The following is a 24,682-nucleotide window of genomic DNA, read 5'->3' on the forward strand; positions in this document are numbered from 1 at the left end:
TGACTGTGCTGGACATTGCCACAAAGCTTCCTGGGATGGGTGATGTGAGTATCCCAGGAGACTTCAGAAAGGGGAGGGGGGGTTGTCCCTCCCGAGGCAGGGAGAGGTTCCAGACAAGTAGGGAAGTACAGGGACATGCCATCCTTCCTGGACACCAACATATTTGGGTACAGAGCGATAGTTTCCTAGTAGTGAGGCTGCTTAACCAGTTGCCGACCGCCTAACGCAGATATACTGCGGCAGAATGGCATGGGCAGGCAAAATCACGTACCTGGTACGTGATTGCCTTCCCGCGGGCGGGGAGTCCGATCGGACCCCCCCCGGTGCCAGAGGCAGTCGGCTCGAGTTCGCGGGCGATGAGAGGTGAGGGGGAGGCCATCCATTGTTGGCCACCCCCTCCCGATTGCTCCCGGCGAATGAAAATACTTCCCCTCCCTCTGTAATGTAAACAGAGGGAGAGGAAATTATGTCATCCCTCCTCGAGCCGGTCTTTTTGATCCGGCGCCGAGGAGAGAAGACATAAATGTAAGTCTGCACAACACTACACTGTCAGTAGAACACGCCAGGCACACTTGTCACCCCCCTTCACCCCCCAATCACCCCCCTGTACCCCCTGTCACAGTGACCCCAATAGCAGTTTTTTTTTTTTTTTTTTTGCATTGGTGTCAGTTTGTGACAGTTATAAGTGTTGGGGAAGTTAGGTTAGCCCCCTTTAGGTCTGGGGTACCCCCTTTAGGTCCAGGGTACCCCCTAACCCCCCCTAATAAAGGTTAACCCCGTGATCACCCCCCGTCGCCAGTGTCGCTAAGCGATTGTTTTTCTGATCGCTGTATTAGTGACACAGGTGACACTAGTTAGGGAGGTAAGTATATAGGTTCGCTGTCAGTGTTTTATAGCGACAGGGACCCCCATATACTACCTACTAAATGTTTTAAACCCCTGATTGCCCCCTAGTTAACCCTTTCACCAGCGATCACCGTATAAGTGTTACGGGTGACGCTGGTTAGTTGGTTTGTTTTTTATAGTTTATTATAGTTTATTATAGTTTTAGGGCACCCGCCGTTTATTACCTTACAAAGGTTTAACCCCCTAATTGCCCGGCGGTGATATAAGTTACGTTTTTAGGGTCAGATAAGGTCTGCGTCGCCCCAAGCAGCGTCAGGTTAGCGCCAGTACCGCTAAAACCCACGCACGCAGCATACACCTCCCTTAGTGATATAGTATCTGAACGGATCGATAACTGATCCGATCAGATCTATACTCCCCAGCAGTTTAGGGTGTCCCAAAAAAACGCAGTGTTAGCGGGATCAGCCCAGATACCTGCTAGCACCTGCGTTTTGCTCCTCGGCCCAGCCCAGCCCAGCCCACCCAAGTGCAGTATCGATCGATAACTGTCACTTACAAAACACTAAGCACACATAACTGCAGCGTTCGCAGAGTCAGGCCTGATCCCTGCGATCGCTAACAGTTTTTTGGTAGCGTTTTAAATCAGTCACTAACAGTCAGGAGCTTTTTTGCCTGTGAGTCTCACTAGTGTACCCCTAAATTTAGAGCCCAAAATGGCAAATCGAAGGTACACTAGTGAAGAGGCCTACACGTTTCTGAGCATGACAGATAGTGAAGAGGAAGTCACTCATCTGTCAGATTCAGGCTCAGAATACGATCCTGTAGAGGACAGCGGCTACATGACAGATAGCTCTGACGACGGAGTTGTGGTCCCTGCTAAGGTCAGGCGTACCAGACCCCAAACTTCTTCTGTCCTTGAAGTGCAAGAACTGCAGGGCTCTCGTATGGAGCAGAGAAGTACTAGTGCCGCTATTCCTTCTGGTGAACTGGCAAGCACCAGCGGCCTAGTACACCCTGGTCGTACATCCAGCACTGCAGTAACACTTGGTGACGTGGCGAGTCCCATAAGTGCAGTTCAAGCTGGCGTGGTGGCAAGCACAAGTAGTGTCCCGCTGCCACCAAGAAGATGAACACAGGCCCGTCGTGCCCATAGTGCCCTTCCTGCTGCATTCGCCAATCCGAATTGGGTACCCACCACTTCTGCAGCACCCGTACTTCCCCCATTCACTGGCCAACCCAGAATTCAGGTGGAAACAGTTGATTTTACGCCACTGGATTTTTATTCGCTGTTTTTCACTGAAGATCTCTTTAGATCAATTGTGGACCAAAGCAATTTGTACGCTGGTCAACACATCGCCGCTAATCCCCAGTCCTCCCTTGCTAGAGATTGGAAACCAATTACGGTTTCCGAATTTAAGATCTTTCTGGGCCTTTCCCTCAACATGGGCATAAATAAAAAGAGTGAGTTGCGGTCATATTGGTCCACTGACCCAATTTACCATATGCCCGTGTTCTCTGCTTCCATGGCCAGGGCACGATACGAGCAGATTTTGCGGTTCATGCACTTCAACGACAATGAACTCTGTCGTCCTTGTGGAGAACCTGGATACGATCGGCTCTACAAAATTCGGCCCCTCGTAAACCACTTCAACCAACGTTTTGCAGACTTGTTTACCCCCCATCAAGTTGTCTGCATTGATGAGTCCCTGATTAAATTTTCTGGCCGCTTGTCATTCAAACAGTACCTTCCCATCAAGCGTGCCAGATACAGGGTCAAGATGTATAAGATCTGTGACAGGGCCACAGGCTATACATGTAGTTTTATGGTTTACGAGGGCAAAGATAGTCACCTAGAGCTGACAAACTGCCCTGACTACATAGGAAGCGCTGGCAAGATAGTGTGGGACTTGGTGTCACCCTTATTCGGAAAGGGGTACCACTTGTACGTGGACAATTATTACACGAGCGTGCCACTTTTTAGCCACCTTTTTGATCATCAGATTGGAGTATGTGGCACCGTGCGAACTAATCGCCGGGGCTTTCCCCAGCGGCTTGTAGATTCCCGTCTTAGGCTGGGGGGAGAGAGCCTGCTTGAAGTGTAATAACTTGCTCGCTATGAAGTGGAGGGACAATAAGAATGTTTTTGTTCTTACCTCCCTTCATGCAGACACGACGGTCCAAATTACTACGGCAACTGGTGTTGTGGAGAAACCCCTCTGTGTCCACGAATATAACCTTAATATGGGAGGAGTGGACCTCAACGACCAGTTGTTGGTGCCGTACCTAATTGCCCGTAAGGCCAGACGCTGGTACAAAAAAGTGTCTGTTTATTTATTTCAATTGGCTTTGCTGAACGCTCATGTGCTATACAGAACTTCAGGATGGACTGGATCCTTCCTTAAATTCCAGGAAGAGATCGTCAGAGCCCTTCTGTTTCCAGACGGTGCTCCACCTCACCTTCCCCAACCAAATGCAGTAAGCCGGCTGCATGAGAGTCATTTTCAATATGTCCTCCCGAGTACCCCTACCCAACGAGCCCCCCAAAAAAGATGTCGTGTCTGCAGCAAGCGTGGATTTAGGCGTGACACCCGGTATTATTGTCCCTTCTGTCCTGACAATCCTGGTCTTTGCATGGGTGAATGTTTTGAATGCTACCATACACTAGTTGAGTATTAGCGTAGGGTACAGCACTGCACAGACTAGGACACACTTTCACAGGGTCTCCCAAGATGCCATCGCATTTTGAGAGACCCTAACCTGGTACCAGTTAAAAAAGTTAAAGTTACAAAAAAAAGTGCAAAAAAAAAAGTAAAAAAGAAGAAAAAAACACAAAAAAATATATAAAATAAAAAAAACAAAAATAGTTGTCGTTTTATTGTTCTCTCTCTATTCTCTCTCTATTGTTCTGCATTCTATACTGCAATGTTTTATTGTTATGTTTTTATCATGTTTGCTTTATAGGTATGCAATTTTTTTATACTTTGTTTTTTTATTGTTAACCACTTTTTTGTTTTCAGGTATGCCATTCAGCTGCAGAGCGGATTTATTTATCTTGACAGCAACAGCGTTTGCTCCCACGATGCATAAAGCCGTGACTCCAGCGCTGTCGGAGGTGATTTCACCACCACAGTTACATACTTCAGCATATATGCCGAAGCGTGGGGGCAGCAGTGGGTGGAGGAGCGATTTGCTCCTGCCTTTTGCGGGAGGATGCCCCCATGCTTCGGAATATATATATTTTAGTCACAGGTTGCGTTAAATGTTTTATTTTTTACTATGGTTTTTTTTGTATTTGCTTTGCAGGTATGGTAAGTATTACTGTTATACTGTAATGTTACTTTGTTTTTTTGTTAACCATCATTTGCTTAGCAGGTACGCCATTCAGTTGCAGCGCGGATTTATTTATCTTGACAGCAACAGCGTTTGCTCCCACGATACATAAAGCCGTGACTCCATCGCTGTCGGAGGTGATTTCACCACCACAGTTACATACTTCAGCATATATGCCGAAGCGTGGGGGCAGCAGTGGGTGGAGGAGCGATTTGCTCCTGCCTTTTGCGGGAGGATGCCCCCATGCTTCGGCATATATATATTTTAGGTAGGCACAGGTTGTGTTAAATGTTTTATTTTTTACTATGTTTTTTTTTGTATTTGCTTTGCAGGTATGGTAAGTATTACTGTTATACTGTAATGTTACTTTGTTTTTTTGTTAACCATCATTTGCTTAGCAGGTACGCCATTCAGTTGCAGCGCGGATTTATTTATCTTGACAGCAACAGCGTTTGCTCCCACTATACATAAAGCCGTGACTCCAGCGCTGTCGGAGGTGATTTCACCACCACAGTTACATACTTCAGCATATATGCCGAAGCATGGGGGCAGCAGAGGGCGGAGGAGCGATTTGCTCCTGCCTTTTGCGGGAGGATGCCCCCATGCTTCGGCATATATATATACGGTGCATGTATGCCCATCATTAGAAGTGGGTGGATGAAGGGAGGTATTCTAATGGTGGGCATACCCACCGATCAATATCTTTTTTTCGTTCAGCCCACAGGCTGCATGAAAAAAAAGTTTACAATATATGCCCAACAAGGACCAGCAACGTACTGGTATGTTGCTGGACTTTAAGTGGTTATACCAGAATGATGCCTGCAGGTTTAGGTATCATCTTGGTATCATTCTTTTCAGCCAGCGGTCGGCTTTCATGTAAAAGCAATCCTAGTGGCTAATTAGCCTCTAGACTGCTTTTACAAGCAGTGGGAGGGAATGCCCCCCCCACCGTCTTCCATGTTTTTCTCTGGCTCTCCTGTCCCAACAGGGAACCTGAGAATGCAGCCGGTGATTCGGCCAGCTGACCATAGAGCTGATCAGAGACCAGGATGGCTCCAAACATCTCTATGGCCTAAGAAACCGGAAGCTACGAGCATTTCATGACTTAGATTTCGCCGGATGTAAACAGCGCCATTGGGAAATTGGGAAAGCATTTTATCAAACCGATCTTGGTGTGGTCAGATACCTATTGCTATCATAGGGGATATTTACATTCCCTGAGATAACAATAAAAATGATTAAAAAAAAAAATGAAAGGAACAGTTTAAAAATAAGATAAAAAATCAAAAAAATAATAAAGAAAAAAAAAAAAAAAAAAGCACCCCTGTCCCCCCCTGCTCTTGCGCAAAGGCGAACGCAAGCGTCGGTCTGGCGTCAAATGTAAACAGCAATTGCACCATGCATGTGAGGTATCACCGCGAAGGTCAGATCGAGGGCAGTAATTTTAGCAGTAGACCTCCTCTGTAAATCTAAAGTGGTAACCTGTAAAGGCTTTTAAAGGCTTTTAAAAATGTATTTAGTTTGTCGCCACTGCATGTTTGTGCGCAATTTTAAAGCATGTCATGTTTGGTATCCATGTACTCGGCCTAAGATCATCTTTTTTATTTCATCAAACATTTGGGCAATATAGTGTGTTTTAGTGCATTAAAATTTAAAAAAGTGTGTTTTTTCCCCAAAAAATCCGTTTAAAAAATCGCTGCGCAAATACTGTGTGAAAAAAAAAATGAAACACCCACCATTTTAATCTGTAGGGCATTTGCTTTAAAAAAATATATAATGTTTGGGGGTTCAAAGTAATTTTCTTGCAAAAAAAAAATAATTTTTTCATGTAAACAAAAAGTGTCAGAAAGGGCTTTGTCTTCAAGTGGTTAGAAGAGTGGGTGATGTGTGACATAAGCTTCTAAATGTTGTGCATAAAATGCCAGGACAGTTCAAACCCCCCCAAATGATCCCATTTTGGAAAGTAGACACCCCAAGCTATTTGCTGAGATGCATGTCGAGTCCATGGAATATTTTATGTTGTGACACAAGTTGCGGGAAAAAGACAAATTTTTTTTTTTTTTGCACAAAGTTGTCACTAAATGATATATTGCTCAAACATGCCATGGGAATATGTGAAATTACACCCCAAAATAAATTCTGTTGCTTCTCCTGAGTACGGAGATACCACATGTGTGAGACTTTTTGGGACCCTAGCCACGTACGGGACCCCGAAATCCAAGCACCGCCTTCAGGCTTTCTAAGGGCGTAAATTTTTGATTTCACTCTTCACTGCCTATCACAGTTTCGGAGGCCATGGAATGCCCAGATGGCACAAACCCCCCCCCCCCCAAATTACCCCATTTTGGAAAATAGACACCCAAAGCTATTTGCTGAGAGGTATAGTGAATATTTTGCAGACCTCACTTTTTGTCACAAACTTTTGAAAATTGAAAAAAGAAAATACATTTTTCTTCACTTTCTTCATTTTCAAAAACAAATGAGAGCTGCAAAATACTCACCATGCCTCTCAGCAAATAGCTTGGGGTGTCTACTTTCCAAAATGGGGTCATTTTGGGGGGTTTTGTGCTATCTTGGCATTTTATGGCCTTCGAAACTGTGATAGGTAGTGAGGAGTGAAATAAAAAATTTACGCCCTTAGAAATCCTGAAGGCGGTGATTGGATTTCGGAGCCCCGTATGAAGCTAGGCTCCCAAAAAAAGCCACACATGTGGTATCCCTGTACTCAGGAGAAGCAGCAGAATGTATTTTGGGGTGTAATTCCACATATGCCCATGGCATGTTTGAGCAATATATCATTTAGTGACAACTTTGAGCAAAAAAAAAAAAAAATTGTCACTTTCCTGCAACTTGTGTCAAAATATAAAATATTCCATGGACTCAACATGCCTTTCAGCAAATAGTTCGGGGTGTCTACTTTCCAAAATGGGGTCATGGGGGGGGGGGGGGTTTGTGCCATCTGGGCATTTTATGGCCTTCAAAACTGTGATAGGTAGTGAGGAGCTTGGTTTTCGGACGCAAATTTCGTTTGGGTACAGCATTGCATGACCGCGCAATTAGCAGTTAAAGCGACGCAGTGCCAAATTGTAAAAAGAGCTCTGGTCAGGAAGGGGGTAAATTCTTCCGGGGCTGAAGTGGTTAACAGATGGTCAGTGCAAGGATTACCCATTTTTATTGGTTGTCAGAAGGAAGAATGTCCTTTACTTGTGGTCAGTTGTACAGATATATATTGCAATGGGGAATTGAAGGCAAATGAAAGATTTTTCAGGGTATTGCTTAGCCTTGCTATATATTCTCTATAACGCAACACATCTTCACATTTTAAATATAGATTTGCTTTAAAAATAATCATGAAATGTGGAACAGTAAGTGAAATGTAAAAATCACAAAGCAGTTACTTTCAGCCAGTCATTTTCAAAAGATAAACATTCTATTTTTCAAGTGAAATTGCACGTGTGCTCATTCTGTGTGACTTAACTAGCTTTCACTTAAGTTTATGGATTTTTTTCACAAGCTGTGACTGTTGGGCGAATGGGGCAAAATACAGGGTATTTAGGCTATTTCACTTCTAATCAAACGTTCTTTGATAAGGCCAACTTAAAGTGGATGTAAACCCAATGTCATCCTTTCTAAACTACTGCCATAAGGGTTATCTATAAGGATATACATGCCTCCTGCATGTATCTTTACCTGTCAAATGTCTCCCCTCTGTCTGTTATGAGGCCCGAAAAACTGCAGATTCTGTGGGTGGATCTGTTGTCTGGAGCTCGGTGGGTGGAGTCGTGATGTCAGTAGACTCCCCGCCCACCTCTACACTCCCCTTGTCAATATGCATTTTCTCCTGTGTATTTCTAACACTGAACTTCTGCTGAACTTCTGCTATGATCTCTAACATCCAGTGAAAAGACAGGAAAGTAACCAGATGACTTCAGCATGCCAAATCATGCTGAGGTGTGGAACAGCCAATCATTGCAGAGCTGCTGAAGAAAGGAGTGGGGGAGGGAATTAAAAAATACTGCCTGTCTCTTAGGCTAATGCACGAGATGTAAATCACCTGTCACTCACAGCAAGGGGGAGGATTTGACAAAGTTTTTCTCAGTTTGTCAAGAATTGTCTCACTGAACAATAAAAGAGGATTGCTCAGAGATGGATTAACTCTGTGTGGCAAGACTGAGCTCAAATGATAGCAAATCTTATACTCTACAGTATGATAAAAAAAAAAAATTCGGGTTTACATCCACTTTAACCACATCAATACTGGGCACTTTTACTTCTTCCTGCCCAGGCCAATTTTCAGCTTTCAGCGCTGTCACACTTTGAATGACAATTGGGCAGTCATGAAAAACTGTACCCAAACTAAATTTTAATAATTTTATTTACACAACTAGTGTTTTCTTTTGGTGGTACTTAATCACCACTGTTTTTTTTATTTTTTACTAAATACATGAAAAAAGACCAACATTTAAAAAGAAATAAAAACGTTTTTCTTTGTTTTTGTTATCAAATTTTGCAAATAAATAATCGTTCTTCATAAATTTAGGCTAAAATGTATTCTGCTACATTTCTGAGCCTGTAGGAAAATTACAGAGGTTACAAACTATGGTATATAAGTGAAAATTGATCAATCCAGATGTACTGACTGCTCATTTATTGGGCCCAAAAATGTCAGAATAGTACAGTTATCCCTCAAATCACCCCTTTTTCAGAAAGTAGACAGTCCAAGGTATTTAGTAAGAGGCATGGCGAGTTTTTTGAAGTTGTCTTTTTTGTCATAATTTTTTGTGATCAGAGCAATATAATGTACTACTCTGGGGAATAGATTTTTTACTAATTATGATTGCTTATAGCACTGAATTTCATTGCTATAAGCAAGTATTTTACTGAAATAAATCTATTCATTCAGCTTGTTTTGTTGTAATTAGCTGTGATTGGCCAGAACTAAGCACATGGTATGGATGTGCTGTAATTGGCCCTGTCTGTACCATATAATCACTGTGGCCAATCATAGCTAGCAACACAATCATACACAATGAATGGCATGAAAAGAAAGCTATCAATTGTTTACAATTGTCATGTGATCTGCTGTGATTGGTCACAGTGATCACATGGTACCGGCAGCGAGCCGGTACAGTGATCAGTCATCTGACAGCCGCAGCACGGCCTCGTGTGAGGCACGACCCAAGAGGAAGTCATATGACGTCCATCCAGATTGACGAAAGGCCCACCCTGCCTAGGTTAAAGTGGAAGTTCAGTCAAAACCTAAGCTTAAATCTACTCCCACCCCCATTCTTAGCCTACTCTGTCTACACTGTAAAAAGAAATATGCCTATGCTTACCTATTCTGAGGGCTCTCCAGTCCAGTCACATGATTGGGTCATAGTTGGGTATTCAGTGTAGAGGATGGATAGCCCACAAAAGATGCCCAATAGTAGGTCTATGGGTGACATCACGACATAGACTCTGCAGCCGTTGTCGGCAATCTGTCCTCTACTCTGAAGCTGGTGCTGGAGAGATCATGTGACTGGACCGGAGCACCTTTCTAGATAGAATAGGCTTAGGATGGGGATGGGAATAGATTTAACCTTAGAGAACTTCCACTTTAATTAACAAAATATAACATTTCGCACATAATAAAAACATTTGTTAGGGTATTTTTTGTGGCTTTTGCGTGAATACTGATACAATCATACAGCACATTTTTTAAATAAATAGTGTTTTATATTGTATGGTTCCTTTTCTTTAATACTTACATTTTTTAATATGCAACAACATTGTAGTATGTTGACAAATTAAACTTTATTTTGTGTTGTATTTTGTAGCACTTCATTTTCTTTTCAGTTTTCAGTAGGCACAATGTTACACTCATTAAGAATAATCCACAAGGCAACAGTGTAAATTTGTTCTTTGGTGTGGAAATGCTCAGCAAATTAGGGTGTAGATGTGCACCCCTGGTCAATATTCACATGCTTGATGTGTCCTATTGAAGTCTCCAGGAAACAGTTTCACAATACAGAATGACTGGCAAGAGGCTGCAGTCAAACCCTGATGTATAATGAAAGCTCTCTTTACAAATGTGAAAATTATATATGAAGCTCGAAATATATATGTTTGATGGTTTTTGGCAGAGTGGCAATGTTTTTTCAATGACATTAACATTTACCGAATGATTTTACTTGTCTCCTCTCAATGCTTTTTAAATGCTTATTGCTTCTTTGAACAGCTGTCACTCAGAAAAGCTGGAAGGGTCTTGTATGGCAATATCTGATTTAATTAGAACCAAAAAGGAGAATGAATGATTAGTGGTTAACTGAAAACCAATCAACCTGGCATTCTGCAGGATTGAAAACACGTCCTCATATCAACATCCTTCTGGCTCACTGCTGCATGTAATAGCATCTGAATGTTACTAGGAGCACTTGATATATATGTTAGCTGTAAAATTGTATGTATTCTTCACCAATGAATATAAAATAGTATAAACCAGGACAATTCAGTCATGTGTCGCAAAAAAGGAAAATAATGATTATGTAAAGTCTTTTAAGTCTCTCAAGAGATACAAAAGCATACATAGACATGTAAAACCAAATATTATATACAAAAGTATAAGTATATATAAACTTATGTCTAATAGTCTATTGGAAGCTCAATTTTATATTCTCTTCCAAATTCGAGTGAATTATTGTTAAATATTCCATATATATTCAATGATGGCGTCTTGCTTTAAACCTTTTCTGGACCATCATCTATTATTTTTCCGTTTAGACAGAGTGTGCTGTTTTGCAGATTATCTTTGGCAGCTTCATCATTAGCAGGATTGTCAGTGTATCGCCTTCGGTAAAGCATTCTGCAGATGACTGTAGTGAGGAACATTTCCATGATCATGAGCTGTTGATTCATATCTGTAAGACATAATATTCAAGAAATGTGGTGTTAGATGTTAATAATAGCCGTCCATAGGCCTCTGGGTTATACTTGCCCCTGGGCCGAAATTGCCAGTCAGCCCCTGCCAGGGGCTCTAGAGGGCCAAATTGTTGTCCCCCCCACCTTTGTGATTATGGAAAACCTAAGACTGTTTTCCTCGTTCCAACACTTTGCCACCACTGGCTCTATGGGCCACTTGAATGGACTTGCCCCCCATGCCTAAGGCTGCCAGCCCTCCCCTGGCCATTACTAATAAAACAAAAAGCAAAAACAATAAAAGATTGAAACTAGAATGTGTAACCAGAGATGAGCAAATCAGATGCATTATTATTTGATCTGGGATCTTCATGATTGATGGTGATAGATCTATAAGAATAACATTCATATCTGGAATTTATTATATCTGTGGTATTCCACTGCCATTTACAAGATTTGTCTTTCACAATAAAATTAGAAAAATTTGATACCCTCTGGTAAACAACAATGGAACCCTAGTCATGTGTTTAGCTTAAATTACTAGGCAAGGTAATCACTCACTAGTGAAATACAATCTGGCGACATGAAAGCGGCTGGTCTGATTTATTAGCAAACACGGACAGGGGTACAGGGATGGAGGAAGCCGATTGATATTTAATGACCATTTCACAAAAATCATACAGCACGCTTGCAAATTAGTGCAAGAACCCTAAGTTTCCTAATCTGGACACATGCAACAACTGTGCACAGCATACAGCCTCTAAAATCCTACTACTGCCATCAGATGTCAAGCAATGATGCCCATAGCAACTCTCTAATCAGAATGAGAACCTTGTTTGGTGGATAAGGAATGAGGAGAGAGCTTACTTTATGAAGTTAAAAGAAAGCTGTGATACAGATATTACTGCTTGTAATACCGTTGTCAACCACTGGAAGGTGACTTGGCCAAATCTAGCTGGCTGGACACACACAGGTAGATGCAAGTCTGGTGCACTCTAAGGAAGGTAGAGCAGCCAAGTGATCCCCCACACTTCCAACAAACAAGTAATCCTGTGAGTTAGAATCATGATGTTATCACAACCTTTCCCGATGCCTGTTCTGTTGGTGTGATGTTGGGTGCACACCAATAGAACAGGCACCAGATGAATTACCTTTGGTCATTTTTTTATGCTCCTCAATTTATGGTGGTATGGATGTGGGACAGACTCTAACACACTTTTGGAGGTGTCACCTCACCATTGCTAGATGTTCTTGCCTCCTAAAATGGACAAAATGTAGGCCAACCACAGACAGTTTGAAGCAGCCAAGATTCGAACCGTATATGGGCATGCTGAATGTACCAAGTTGACTGATCGATCAACTTTGGTACAACCAGCCTGCCAGATTTAATTACAATAATCACTGTCTTCTCCCAGTGGGGACAGCTTTCCCTGTCCGCCCTCGCCCCCCACGCCGGGAAAACCTGATGTCTCGGTAGGAAGAATTCCCCTGTCAGCACTGTCTGTTGATGGGAAAAGAGGCGGGGCCAATTCAAACACATTTCATAGGCCCGGCTTCTTTTGTCAGGTTCTTGACAAAGGAGGCAGGGCCTCTGAAATGTGTTGTACACACCACCTGCACACCCCAGGTGCTCGCCCGGTTCATTTGAGGAGGTCTCCGGATGCTGCTGTTGTTCCAGCTTCATACAGCAGGTCCGGATTCTAGTGCATGACAGTTATTGAAAGGCTGACTGTATCACCTCCCTCCACGTCCAAGCAGCACTTCTCTTACTTGATTGTAAGTGTGGATCTGTGTTTTTTAATAAATGTTACAATGTTTTTATTGATTCCTGCACCCTGGCCACTTTGTTGTCTTCTTTTGATGACTGAGTTAAGTTAGGATTTCTGACTTCAGCGCATTATCCTCATCACAGCAAGTCCAAACACTGCATGACTGGCAAGATCCATAATGACCATTTTGTCTGTCTCTAGGGCGTCTCTGTCCCTAGGAGGTTCTGCACAACTAGGACATGCTATTTTTTAAATGCACATAGTTTAAAAATGCATACTATTAGAAATAGTCATTTCCATCTCCCAGAGACTAATATAGATTTTAATTAATATGAACATTTTTCTCTGATCTTTAGGCAAATGACAAACAGTTGCAGACAGCGTGGAGCCCAACGTGAACAGATCTCTTCCACCCTGCTTCTTTTGGAGTCATCCTGTCTAAAGGATTCCTTTGTGTGCTTCTGAAATAATAGTTCTTGTACCCTTATCTACAGCCACATGCCCACAGGTCCTGTCAGAAACTGTTAGCAGCAAGATGCTAGTTCCTCCAGTGCCCAGGCTTGAGCAATCTTTTCAAATTCAAACTGTGGACATGTATCTACTATTGACCAATAAAGCTAAAGCCCGCAACTTCATACAAAGTGGCCAGTGGCACAGTTCAGAGAGTCAACAGTCCTTTAGAGGACTACCACCTCTTTGTGAATCCTAAAAAGGGGGTGTCACTGAGGGGTGTAGGAGAGCTTAAAGTGGATGTAAACCCAATGTCACCCTCTCTAAACTACTGCCATAGGAGTTATCTATAAGGATATACATGCCTCCTGCATGTATCTTTACCTGTCAAATGTCTCCCCTCTGTCTGTTATTAGACCCGAAAAACTGCAGATTCTGTGGGTGGGTCTGTTGTCTGGAGCTCGGTGGGTGGAGTCGTGATGTCAGTAGACTCCCCGCCCACCTCTACACTCCCCTTGTCAATATGCATTTTCTCCTGTGTTTTTCTTACACTGATCTTTTGCTATGATCACTAACATCCAGTAAAAAGACAGGAAAGTAACCACTTGACTTCAGCATGCCAAATCATGCCGAGGTGTGGAACAGCCAATCCTTGCAGAGCTGCTGAAGAAAGGAGTGGGGGTGGGAATTAAAAAATAATGCATGTCTTAGGCTAGTGTACGAGATATGTAAATCACCTGTCACTCACAGCAAGGGGGAGGATTTGACAAAGTTTTTCTCTGTTTGTCAAGTTTTATCTCACTGAACAATAAAAGAGGATTGCTCAGAGATGGATTAACTCTTTGTGGCAAGACTGGGCTCAAATGATAGGAAATCTTATACTCTACATTATGACATCCAAAAAAAAAAAAATTTCGGGTTTACATCCACTTTAAATGTTTGATGATACTTTAAGGTAATTTTTCTAAATATATCAATATTTCTGGACAACCATGTTTTACAGTCAGGCAACCAGAAACACACAGCAAGATACTTACATAACATTCTGTAAGTGTTTACATCTATTTAACAGATCTACAAGTGCCTACATTAAAGTGGAGGTCCGCCGAAAAAAAATTATTAAAAGCCAGCAGCTACAAATACTGCAGCTGCTGACTTTTAATATATGGACACTTACCTGTCCAGGGAAATAGAAAAAAATAGAAAAAAAAACGCACTAAATCATGTAAATCAACAATCATATATAAATTTAAAATAGGTAATAAACCCAAAAAAATGTTATAAGTGAAAAGCAGCAACTCTAATTATATGACACCCATATATTACTAAAATGTAGAAACACGAGAGTCGCGCTTAAAAATAAATAAAGTGAAGTTGGTGAATATGTGAATCATAAAAAGTGAATAAGCTAATTCGCATATACAAAATAAACTAGATGCTATAAATATAGTCTCTATGAGTGGTGGCATCTAATAATAACCACCCGTGCTGAAAACAGAACAACAAAGTCCACATAAGACGATCTTGATCCACTCTGTGAAAAATGTGATCCACCACCGAAAAGTAGAAGGGGTAACTCCTTACCAGGAAACCATGATCCCCCACCACAGAGGATCATAGCAAGCAAAAACAGCTGTGTCTTGAACTTGGCATCAATACCGGTCTGCTAGATCACTCTGAAATGTTACTTTCCTGGTCACTATCCATGGCAGCATACGCACAATCCATGTATGCACATAAGCACATACAAGTCACAACTGTTTTTGCTTCATGTGATCCTCTGTGGTGGGGGATCATGGTTTTCTGGTAAGGAGTTACCCCTTCTACTTTTCGGTGGTGGATCACATTTTTCACAGAGTGGATCAAGATCGTCTTGTGTGGACTTTGTTGTTCTGTTTTCAGCACGGGTGGTTATTATTAGATGCCACCACTCATAGAGACTATATTTATAGCATCTAGTTTATTTTGTACATGCGAATTAGCTTATTCACTTTTTATGATTTCCCTATTCACCAACTTCACTTTATTTATTTTTTAGCGCGACTCTCGTGTTTCTACCTGTCCAGGGAGCCCGCAATGTCAGCAGCCGAAGCCGATCTGTCCGTTGGCTCTCGGCTGCAGACGCCGCCATCCTCGGTAACGGGAATCAGAAAGTGAAGCCTTGCGGCTTCACTTCCTGGTTCCCTACTGCACTTGTGCGAGTCGCGCTGCGCATCCTCACTGGTCCCTGCTGTCTTCTGGGACCTGTGTGTCTCCCAGAAGACAGCAGGGGAGGACAGAGTAGGCGCCGGAAGTGGAGTAGGTCACGGCAGTGATCTATGCCAGGTAGCGGGAGCAAACACCTGTATTAGACAGGTATCTGCTCTCCCTCCTCCCCACTAAAGGTGCCAAATGTGACACCGGGGGGGGGGATTCCAAAAGTGGAAGTTCCATTTTTGGGTGGAACTCCACTTTAATGTCTCCCTATGCAGTTTGTCAAAGCACTCCTTCTGCTTTCCCTATGTAGCGCAGGGGTTGTGACCAAGTTATCATGATAAATAATGTGATGTTCTTTAAGTAAGAGTTTGGCTCCTTCTAGTGTCCTTTTAATGCTATTAAGACTTTTGTTTAGTTTCTGTGAACAGTTTTTGTGAAGCAGTGTTACAATGCATTCTGGGAGATTAGTTTAATGAAGAAGTGACTCTTGTGCTAAAATCAGTCTGGGAACTACTGACCCACAATGCCCAGTTCACCTACCCACAATGCCAAGTCAAAGAACAGCCTGCTGGGTATGCAGATAAAAGGACAGGCATGGCATGCTTTCAGTCTCTCCAGACGCCATTCAACACACAGCAGGAGGTCTGTGTGTGTGTGCCCAGGGCTGGAACAGCCTGTGGCCTACAGCGGAGAGCAGATTGCCCGCCCCAGAGGGATCCTTGTGAACGGTCCTGCTGACTGAGCAGGAGGATTGGTCTGTGCTTCGGAGCATTTGAAGCCATCTGCACCTCAGCTATCCGTAGGAGCGATTCAGCGTGGTGGAACCATCTTTCATCAGATTGAGACACCAGGAGGAGAGTCTGGATGGAGCCTCACAGCCTCTGGGTCTACTTGGTGAGAAGGGCACCTGCCCACTTCAGTAAAGTGTACTGTTGACTGAGTGTGTTATCTTGTGTTATCTACAGACTGCTGGTGAGACTTGTAGTCCCACAGGAGTGATCTCACTTATCCATAGGCTGTATACAGTGGAACTTCAGGGTTTGCCTTCCCTGTGCTATAAAGTCAAAGCTGAACTACACCCACTGATAAGGAGAAAATATTCTAAGTGTCCTGTATCTTCAGTTACACAGTTACCAGGGCATCATTTATTCTGCCGTTGCTTTCTATTTGTTTCCCTGCTTGGATTACAAATACTGCAGTCTAAGGCCCCTTTCACACGATCGGACCGTTCAGGTCCGCTTGTCAGTTTCGACGGCGGACCTGAACGGGCGCTCCATGTTAGCCTATGGAGCGACGGATGTCAGCGGAGACATGTCCGCTGACATCCGACCCTGTCCGATCCGCTAAAAGCAGACGGATGGCCCTACGTCCGGATCCGTCGCTGGCGGATCGGATCGGGTGAGATCTGATGAAAACGGACATGCTGTCCATTTTCATCTGATCCCTCCATAGGCAGCAGCGGCGCCTGACAAGCCCCTCCCCGCTCAGTGAGCAGAGAGGGACCTGTCATCTGCCGGCTCAGCAGAGATCAACGGAGAGATCTCCCGCTGAGCCGGCGGACCGAGGTGGGCTCCGTGGAAGCGGAGTCCGCCTCGTGTGAATGAGGCCTAATACATAAGCTAGTTGAAGATTCTGGAGACAAGGAACTTTATTCATCTTCCACAAAGCATTGCAGTTTACTTTGCATTTGGGAAATTGCATTACATCCTAGAAGGAGCCCTTGAGTGTAGGTTAAATACTGCATGGTGTCATTACATGTGAAAGACATTATTCTGCAATTTAGTGTGTTTGTGTGGAGGCTTCAGTGGGAAGGTGGTTGATAAAGATCTTTGAGGATATCACACATTTGTCCCACTGTACCCCTATACTCTATACGTTGATTATTGAATTTACAGTGCTCACATCCGTGTTGATGGTCATCCATTGTAATTTACTGTTTATATCTGACCACATTGTTCCGTATGTTTGTTTACCATTTCAGTAAACTTTCTAAATGATTAATTGATATCCTGTGTGAGTCTCTATCTATTATCACAGCTGGTGAAGTGACGGGTCCCAAGGTTACGGTAAATATACTGTATCACTACTGTGTTTCTCTGTACTGCTGGGTCCCACACTCATTTTACCATACAGGTGTGCCAGAGGGGTCGAGACTGTTCTTGGGGTTGAGAGGCAGGGTGCAGAATTGAACATTCATCAGCAGCTCCTTTGGGGGTAGTGCTACACCTAACACAGCTAAATTGTCAATATTGTTGCTGTGACCTCATCCTTTTATAATAAGTGGGCTGCCTTATCTAAAAGTCTTGTTATTAGCCCTTCTAAGCCAGTGAACCCAAATTCAAAGACCAGGGAGTGCTTTATGGTTACAAAGAATTTAGTATGGTGAATGCCTGCCTTCTTTGCCAGGACCACAAACCTTAAACAGGCATTTTTTTACCATGAACCCATGGTGGAGGTGAACCCGAACCTCATCCCTAGTTTTAAAGTGATTGTAAAGCCTAAACATTTTTTACCTTAATGCATTCCTTGCATTAAGGTAAAACCTGTTTAGATGTCAGCATCCCCCCTCACCCTCTTTTACTTACCTGAATCCTCATTTGATCCAGCGCTGTGCACATCTGCAGCTCTTCTCTCTCCTCACTTCTGGGTCTCGCTGGCTTTGCTGGGGCATAAGAGCCATTGGCTCCCAGTGCTGTCAATCAAAGCCAGTGAAGAGGGAGTGGGGTGCGGGGCTGAGTCCCACTGTCTGTATCAATGGATGCAGCAGCGGGGCTCTGGTGCGAGCATGCACAAGTGCTCCTATGGGAAGCAGCTCCCCATGGGGGCACTGGACAGAGGAGAGGGTCCATGAGCGCCGGCGGGGAACCCGAAAAGAGGAGGTTCACGCTCACTTTTTTTTTTTTTAAAGTTTACCATTGAAGTCATTTTAATCCTCCCCTATGCTATCCAAAAGAAAAAAAAAGGTTTTGCTTCTAGATAAATGAAACTTTAAAGCTGGCCAAACATGGATCAAAATTTGGTTGGTTCAGCAGGAACCAACCAAATTTCAATCCATTGATGGGCACCCTGGTTGCACACAAGTCGATCTATTGATCGACTTGTGTACAACCAGCCTGTGAGGGTTTTCCCCCGAACGATTAGTGCCGCAGGCTATAAACCGGCAACATTAATGTGTTGTGCCGAGAGGGAAGACTCCCCACCGGTAGAACACAATAGCACTGCGGGAGAGATTCCCCCATCAACACTGACAATGTTGATTGGGGAATTGAGCAGTTTTCTTTCTTGTGATCTGTGGTAGAAGGAAAGAAAATTGCATAATGTATGGGCTGCTTTACTCCAAGTGATGACAAGGAATTTGAAAAATCGAAAATGCTGGTTAACACACAAATATGTTAAAAGCCTTTTGAAACATGCAATGTTATTTTGTAGAAATCTACAGAGAAAAAAGCATCAACAATCCCTTCATTGTGACTGCACCACATCTGAATGTTGGCAGAGTCCAAAACAACAGTGTAAATCATTTCAAAGGCTGTCCTTCATGGTGAGACACCTGCCTGTTCAGGGCTGGTCTGTGAATAGCTTTATGCTACAGTAATTCCTGCAGATCCCAGGTCCATCTCTATATCTTATCTACTAATGCTTTCCTTATAGTTCACATAGAAGAAGTTAACTATAGCCTGCTCTTTTGTTGTAGAACTATAACCAAACATTGATTACACTACCAAAGTACACAGTAGTCCTGTCTAGCAGAACCTCCCAGCAATATTGTGTGCTGGAATGAGATGATAATAGGGAGAGGACAAGAAGTAGCCAGAAAGCCTTGTCTGTGTGACAGACGATTACGTGTTGTAGTGCTTTCGAGGACAGAGTTAAACTATCAACCACTTCTCTAGTTCCTATTATTAGTATTGTTACACAATCAAACATTTTCCAATTCCCTTTGTTACAAAAATATAGCATATCCACAATAACAGGTTAAAATAATGACACCTTTGACTATCATCTGTCATACAGTCTAGGTGGCATTTTTCATTTATATTGCTAGGTAAGAGTTATTTCTTTTCTCTATTTGATTGTTTATATTGTATGTGTTTTGTCTTGAGAGTAAAGCTTATCTTTGTTGGGTTAAATATTATTTACACCTTTGTACATTTTATTTATCTACAGCAAATACAATAACCCAATATTAGGGTCTGTAATAGTTGTTTGTCTCTAGGCTAAAGTCTGTAATTGAATGGTTAACAGGCTGAAAAAAAAATTGGGCAAAAAATAGAAAATAAAAAAGTTACTGAAGATTTATAGCTTTTTAGTAGTTAAAATTGTTTGTTATCTTCACACTCAGAAGAATGAGGTGAAAAAAATCTGGTCTGCCCACTAGGGCATAAACCTAACTATTAGCTTATCAAAAGAGCAATCTAAGTATCTAGACCTTCACCTGTATGTTGCTTTATGTTTATTTGTACTATATACTATAACTTATCTGTAGGCAGAGATAAAATTGAAACCAGTTACACATTTATTTAAAAAATATTGAAATGTAATGTTAGATTCAACTAATAAACGTGCCTGGATCTGTCTTGATTTTAATCTTTGGTAATCACCCGCGCAGCAATATTCCTCCCGGGAGGGTTAACACTCTGTACCATTCAGGACTTTATTTCTTTAGCCCCCTTGTTCTAAACAGGGACTACTATGTCAGTTTAGCTTTGGGCTGAGCTGTAGTTAGAGCAGACTGACCGTATAGTTTTGCATCTGTTTTTTCCCTAAGCTTAAAAGAGAAGTAAGATATTTTTTTAAAGAATTATACTTACCTAGGTGGATGCAGCATCGGTCCGATGCTGCATCTCTCCCCCGCCAGCTATAAGATTGAAAGCCGAGCGATCAAACACAACCGATCGCTCAGTTCTCAGAACTCTGTGAGCAGAGAGCTGGTGTCTGTCAGTCACTGCTGGCTGCTCTGCCCCCCCCGCTCAGTGGAGCTCTGGGCTGTGGAGGGGGAGAAGCAGCTGGCTCAGGCTCTAAGTGACTCACTGAGAGGCTTAGCCAGGTGTTTGTAGGCAGATCCCGATCATGTTGTCGCCATCTTTCCCCAGCCTGGACTGGCTCTGTGACATCAGCCAACGATGGGCTTCAGCATGCTGTCTGCTAAAAAAATGGGTCAGAGGAGGGCAGAACAAACTGCACCCCTGTGATCTACAGGAGAAGTACAGCCAAACAAGCTTTTGCTGTACTTCTGCTTTAAGTTTGCTTGTGATTTCTCACTGTCACCAGTAGATGTCACTGGTATCACAGGTCATAGTAAAAGTTGTATGTTTATGTTTTCTTCAGCCAGTCTGGTAGGAGGTTCATGCCACTGGTGTTTGCTGGGGAGGATATAAATATTTAGGACAGGCCATGTGCTGGCTTTCTTCCCCTGGGCTGAGACCTAGGGAAGTTCTGCTGGATTAAGCTCTGCTGTTAGGCCCCATAGCCTGGTTTGGGGCCTAACATGTGCTGAAGTGGTTCTGAAGCTGTCTTGCCTGGTCTGGAGGAAGCTGAGCCAAGGAGGAGACCCAGGGGAGGCCCCTTGCTGGAGACAGCCAGGAAGAAGGCTGGTCTCTCAGAAGGGCCTGGTGACTCACTTGGAGGACGCACTGAAATTTGGGAATGTGCTTACAGTGTTGCCGGGTCGGCGTTAAGGTTCTGACCCTGTGAAGCTGGACATTAAGTGATCTGCTACTGTATCTGAGACCCCTAACCCTCATCTCCTTAAGCGTTCTGCAATAAAACTTTAAAAAGACAAAAAACAAGACTGGCGCCCATTATCCTTTTCGGTCCCCCCATTTTAGCCATTGACTCAGCCCTGGGGTGAAATGCTAGCCCATCCCTGTCTTTGGGGGTACTATCCTGCCTTTGGGGTGTTAGAGGGGTGCTAGATTTCTTTGCGCACTACTGTCAATCCGAAACACATACAAAATGCTATGTATGGCGGAAAACTAACACTGCACATCACCCTGAACACACTGTCCCCACTGTGAAACATGGTGGTGGCAGCATCATGTTGGGGGGATGCTTTTCTTTAGCATGGACAGGGAAGTTGGTCAAAGTTGATGGAAAGATAGATGGAGCCAAATACAGGGCAATCTTAGGAGAAAACCTGTTAAAGTCTGCTAAAGACTTGAGACTGGGGCAGAGGTTCACCTTGCAGCAGGACAGAAACCCTAAACATACACCCAGAGCTACAATGGGATGGTTTAGATCAAAGCATATTCATGTGTTAGAATGGCCCAGTCAAAGTCCAGACCTAAATCCAGTTGAGAATATGTGGCAAGAATGCTCTCCATCCAATCTGGCAGAGCTTGAGCTATTTTGCAAAGAAGAATGGGCAAAAATGTCACTTTCTAGATGTGCAAAGCTGGTAGAGACATACCCAAAAAGACTTGCAGCTGTAATTGCAGCAAAAGGTGGTTCTATAAAGTATTGACTCAGGAGGGCTGAATACAAATGCACGCCACACTTTTCAGATATTTAAATATTAAAAATTTTGAAAACCATTTATCATTTTCCTTCCACTTCACAATAATGTGCTACTTTGGGACCCCAATGGGACACAAATGGCAATAGAAAATCTGACAGGGGTTAGAACCTTCCCTTACTTTATCCAAAATGAAAAAAACATTTTTCCTATAGTTCTAATTTAGGTTTTGATGGGAACTTCTCTTCGCTATAACTAACATGATATGTAAAAATACTTTTAATCTTCCAGAAATTAGATTTACTGTACGTGCAAAAAATTTCAGGACACAGAAAAGGCTTCTGTAGGGAGGGGATATAAAAAAAGGTAGGAGAATGTATTGACTAGGAAAAAGAGACAGCTCTAACATTATGCAATTTGTATAAACTAAGGTTATGCCTCAATCTAAAGAACATAACTTTTTATTGTTTATTAACATGAAATCTGCTTATACTGCTGTCAGAAGCATCATCTGATATTAAAGGGGTATTCCAAGCAGAGAGTTTTTGGTCATATCTGTCGGGATCACAAATAGAAACCATTCACGGTATACAAGGCATTGTGTGAATGGACAAGGGGGAGAGGGGGGGGGAATAAACGACACTACTGCTTCTTTGTATGAAAGTCGCAGCTTTCAAAGCTGTGGAAGTACAGCGAGGCTATACTATCTGGAATTAATGAAAGAATTAATTTCAGACTAAACAGAAGTGACCCATATGTGACATATACATCAGCAAAGGTAACTTTTTTTTATCGCAACAGATATCACCAAAAGCTCTCTGGCTTGAGTTCAGCTATAACTACAATTAAATCACAGAATTCTACTCTATAAAAAGACATTTATAATACTAGCTTTTATTAGTCACACAGTGTATCGATATATAATATTGAAATTGTTTGCTGTAGTATAGTCCTATATTAAATGAAAGGTACTCACATGATGCTCTGGATGGTCCTGAGAGTGGAGGAACACAGGTAATCACTGCAACATTACCAAGAATAGTAATGATTGATGTTTGGAGTTGGCTCAAAATAACAATAAACTGTAAAAAAATAAAATAAAGATTTTAACCACTTCAGCCCCGGAAGGATTTGCCCCCTTAACCACTTAAGGACAGAGACTCTTTTTTGAGATGTGTTGTTTACAAGTTAAAAACAGGTTTGTTTGCTAGAAAATTATTTAGAACCCCCAAACATTATACATTTTTTTTTCTAACACCCTAGAGCAGGGGTCTTCAAATTACAGCCCTCCAGTTGTTCAGGAACTACAATTCCCATCATGCCTAGTCATGTCTGTGAATGTCAGCGTTTTAAAATGCCTCATGGGATGTGTAGTTCCGTAACAGCTGGAGGGCCGTAGTTTGAGGATTCCTGCCCTAGAGAATAAAATGGCAGTCGTTGCAATACTTTCTGTCACACTGTATTTGCACAGCGGTCTTACAAGTGCACTTTTCTTGGAAAAAATACACTTTTTTTAAATTAAAAAATAAGACAACAGTAAAGTTAGCCCAATTTTTTTTATATTGTGAAAGATAATATTACGCAGCATAAATTGATACCCAACATGTCATACTTCAAAATTGCGCCCGCTCGTGGAATGGCGACAAACTTTTACCTTTAAAAATCTTCATAGGCGACGTTTAAAAAATTCTACAGTTTGCATGTTTTAAGATACAGAAGAGGTCTAGGGCTAGAATTATTGCTCTCACTCCACCGATCGTGGCAATACCTCACATGTGTGGTTTGAACACCATTTTCCTATGCGGGCGCTACTCACATATGCGTTCGCTTCTGCACGCGAGCTCGGCGGGACGGGGCACGTTTACATTTTTTTATTATTATTTATTTTACTTTTTATTTCTTATTTTTACACTGTTTTTTTTTTTTTTCTAAATGTGTCACTTTTATTCCTATTACAAGGAATGTAAACATCCCTTGTAATAGAAAAAAAGCATGACAGGCCCTCTTAAATATGAGATCTGGGGTCAAAAAGATCTCATATCTCATACATCAGATCTTATATTTACACTAAAATGCAATATAAAAAAAAATTGTCATTTAAAAAAAAAAAAATTAAAAATGGCCCTTTAGGGGCGTTTTGACGTCACTTCCGCCCTGCAGTGTTATGGAGACGGGTGGGGGCCATCTTCCCCTTACTCATCTCCATACCCAGCAAGGGTGAAGATCCGATCGCCGCCACCGCTGCCGATGGCTCCGGTAAGCGCCGGAGGGCACCAGAGCGCGGCGGGAGGGGGGCCCTCTCCTGCCACCGATAAAAGTGATCTCACGGCAAATCCGCCGCAGAAACCACTCTTATCAGAAAGCGGACCACCGGCCGAAAAAGAGGATACCAGGGTTATGGCAGCTAGCTGCTGCCATAACAACGATATTAGGATGTATATCTTAGGAACTTAGGATGTATATCGGCGTGCGGCGGTCCGTAAGTGGTTAATGACCAAGTCATTTTTTGCGATGCAACACTGCGTCAATTTAACCGACAATTGTGCAGTCGTGCGACGCTTTACCCAAACAAAATTGATGTCCTTTTTTTCCTACAAATAGAGCTTTCTTTTGGTGGTATTTGATCACTTCTGTGGTTTTTATTTTTGCGCTATAAACAAAAAAAGCCGACAATTTTGAAGAAAAAACAATATTTTTTACTTTTTGCTATAATAGATATCCCCCCCCCCCAAAAAAACTT

The 24,682-nt window shown here is 42.6% G+C and overlaps 1 protein-coding gene across 1 annotated transcript in view; it reads right to left on the reverse strand.

Moving 5' to 3' along the window:
* Positions 1-9,953: 9,953 nt before the first annotated feature.
* Positions 9,954-24,682, reverse strand: part of LOC141128860 (organic solute transporter subunit alpha-like) — a 58,669-nt gene continuing 43,940 nt past the window's right edge. The window contains exons 7-8 of the mRNA XM_073616437.1: positions 22,919-23,024; positions 9,954-11,075 (exon numbers count right to left, since the gene is read on the reverse strand). Coding sequence (XP_073472538.1) covers positions 10,897-11,075; positions 22,919-23,024 — 285 coding nt within the window. The 3' untranslated portion in view covers positions 9,954-10,896. The remainder of the gene's footprint in view (positions 11,076-22,918; positions 23,025-24,682) is intronic.

This window comes from Aquarana catesbeiana, linkage group LG02 (assembly GCF_042186555.1).
Source record: "Aquarana catesbeiana isolate 2022-GZ linkage group LG02, ASM4218655v1, whole genome shotgun sequence".
In the NCBI taxonomy this organism is placed as follows: domain Eukaryota; kingdom Metazoa; phylum Chordata; class Amphibia; order Anura; family Ranidae; genus Aquarana; species Aquarana catesbeiana.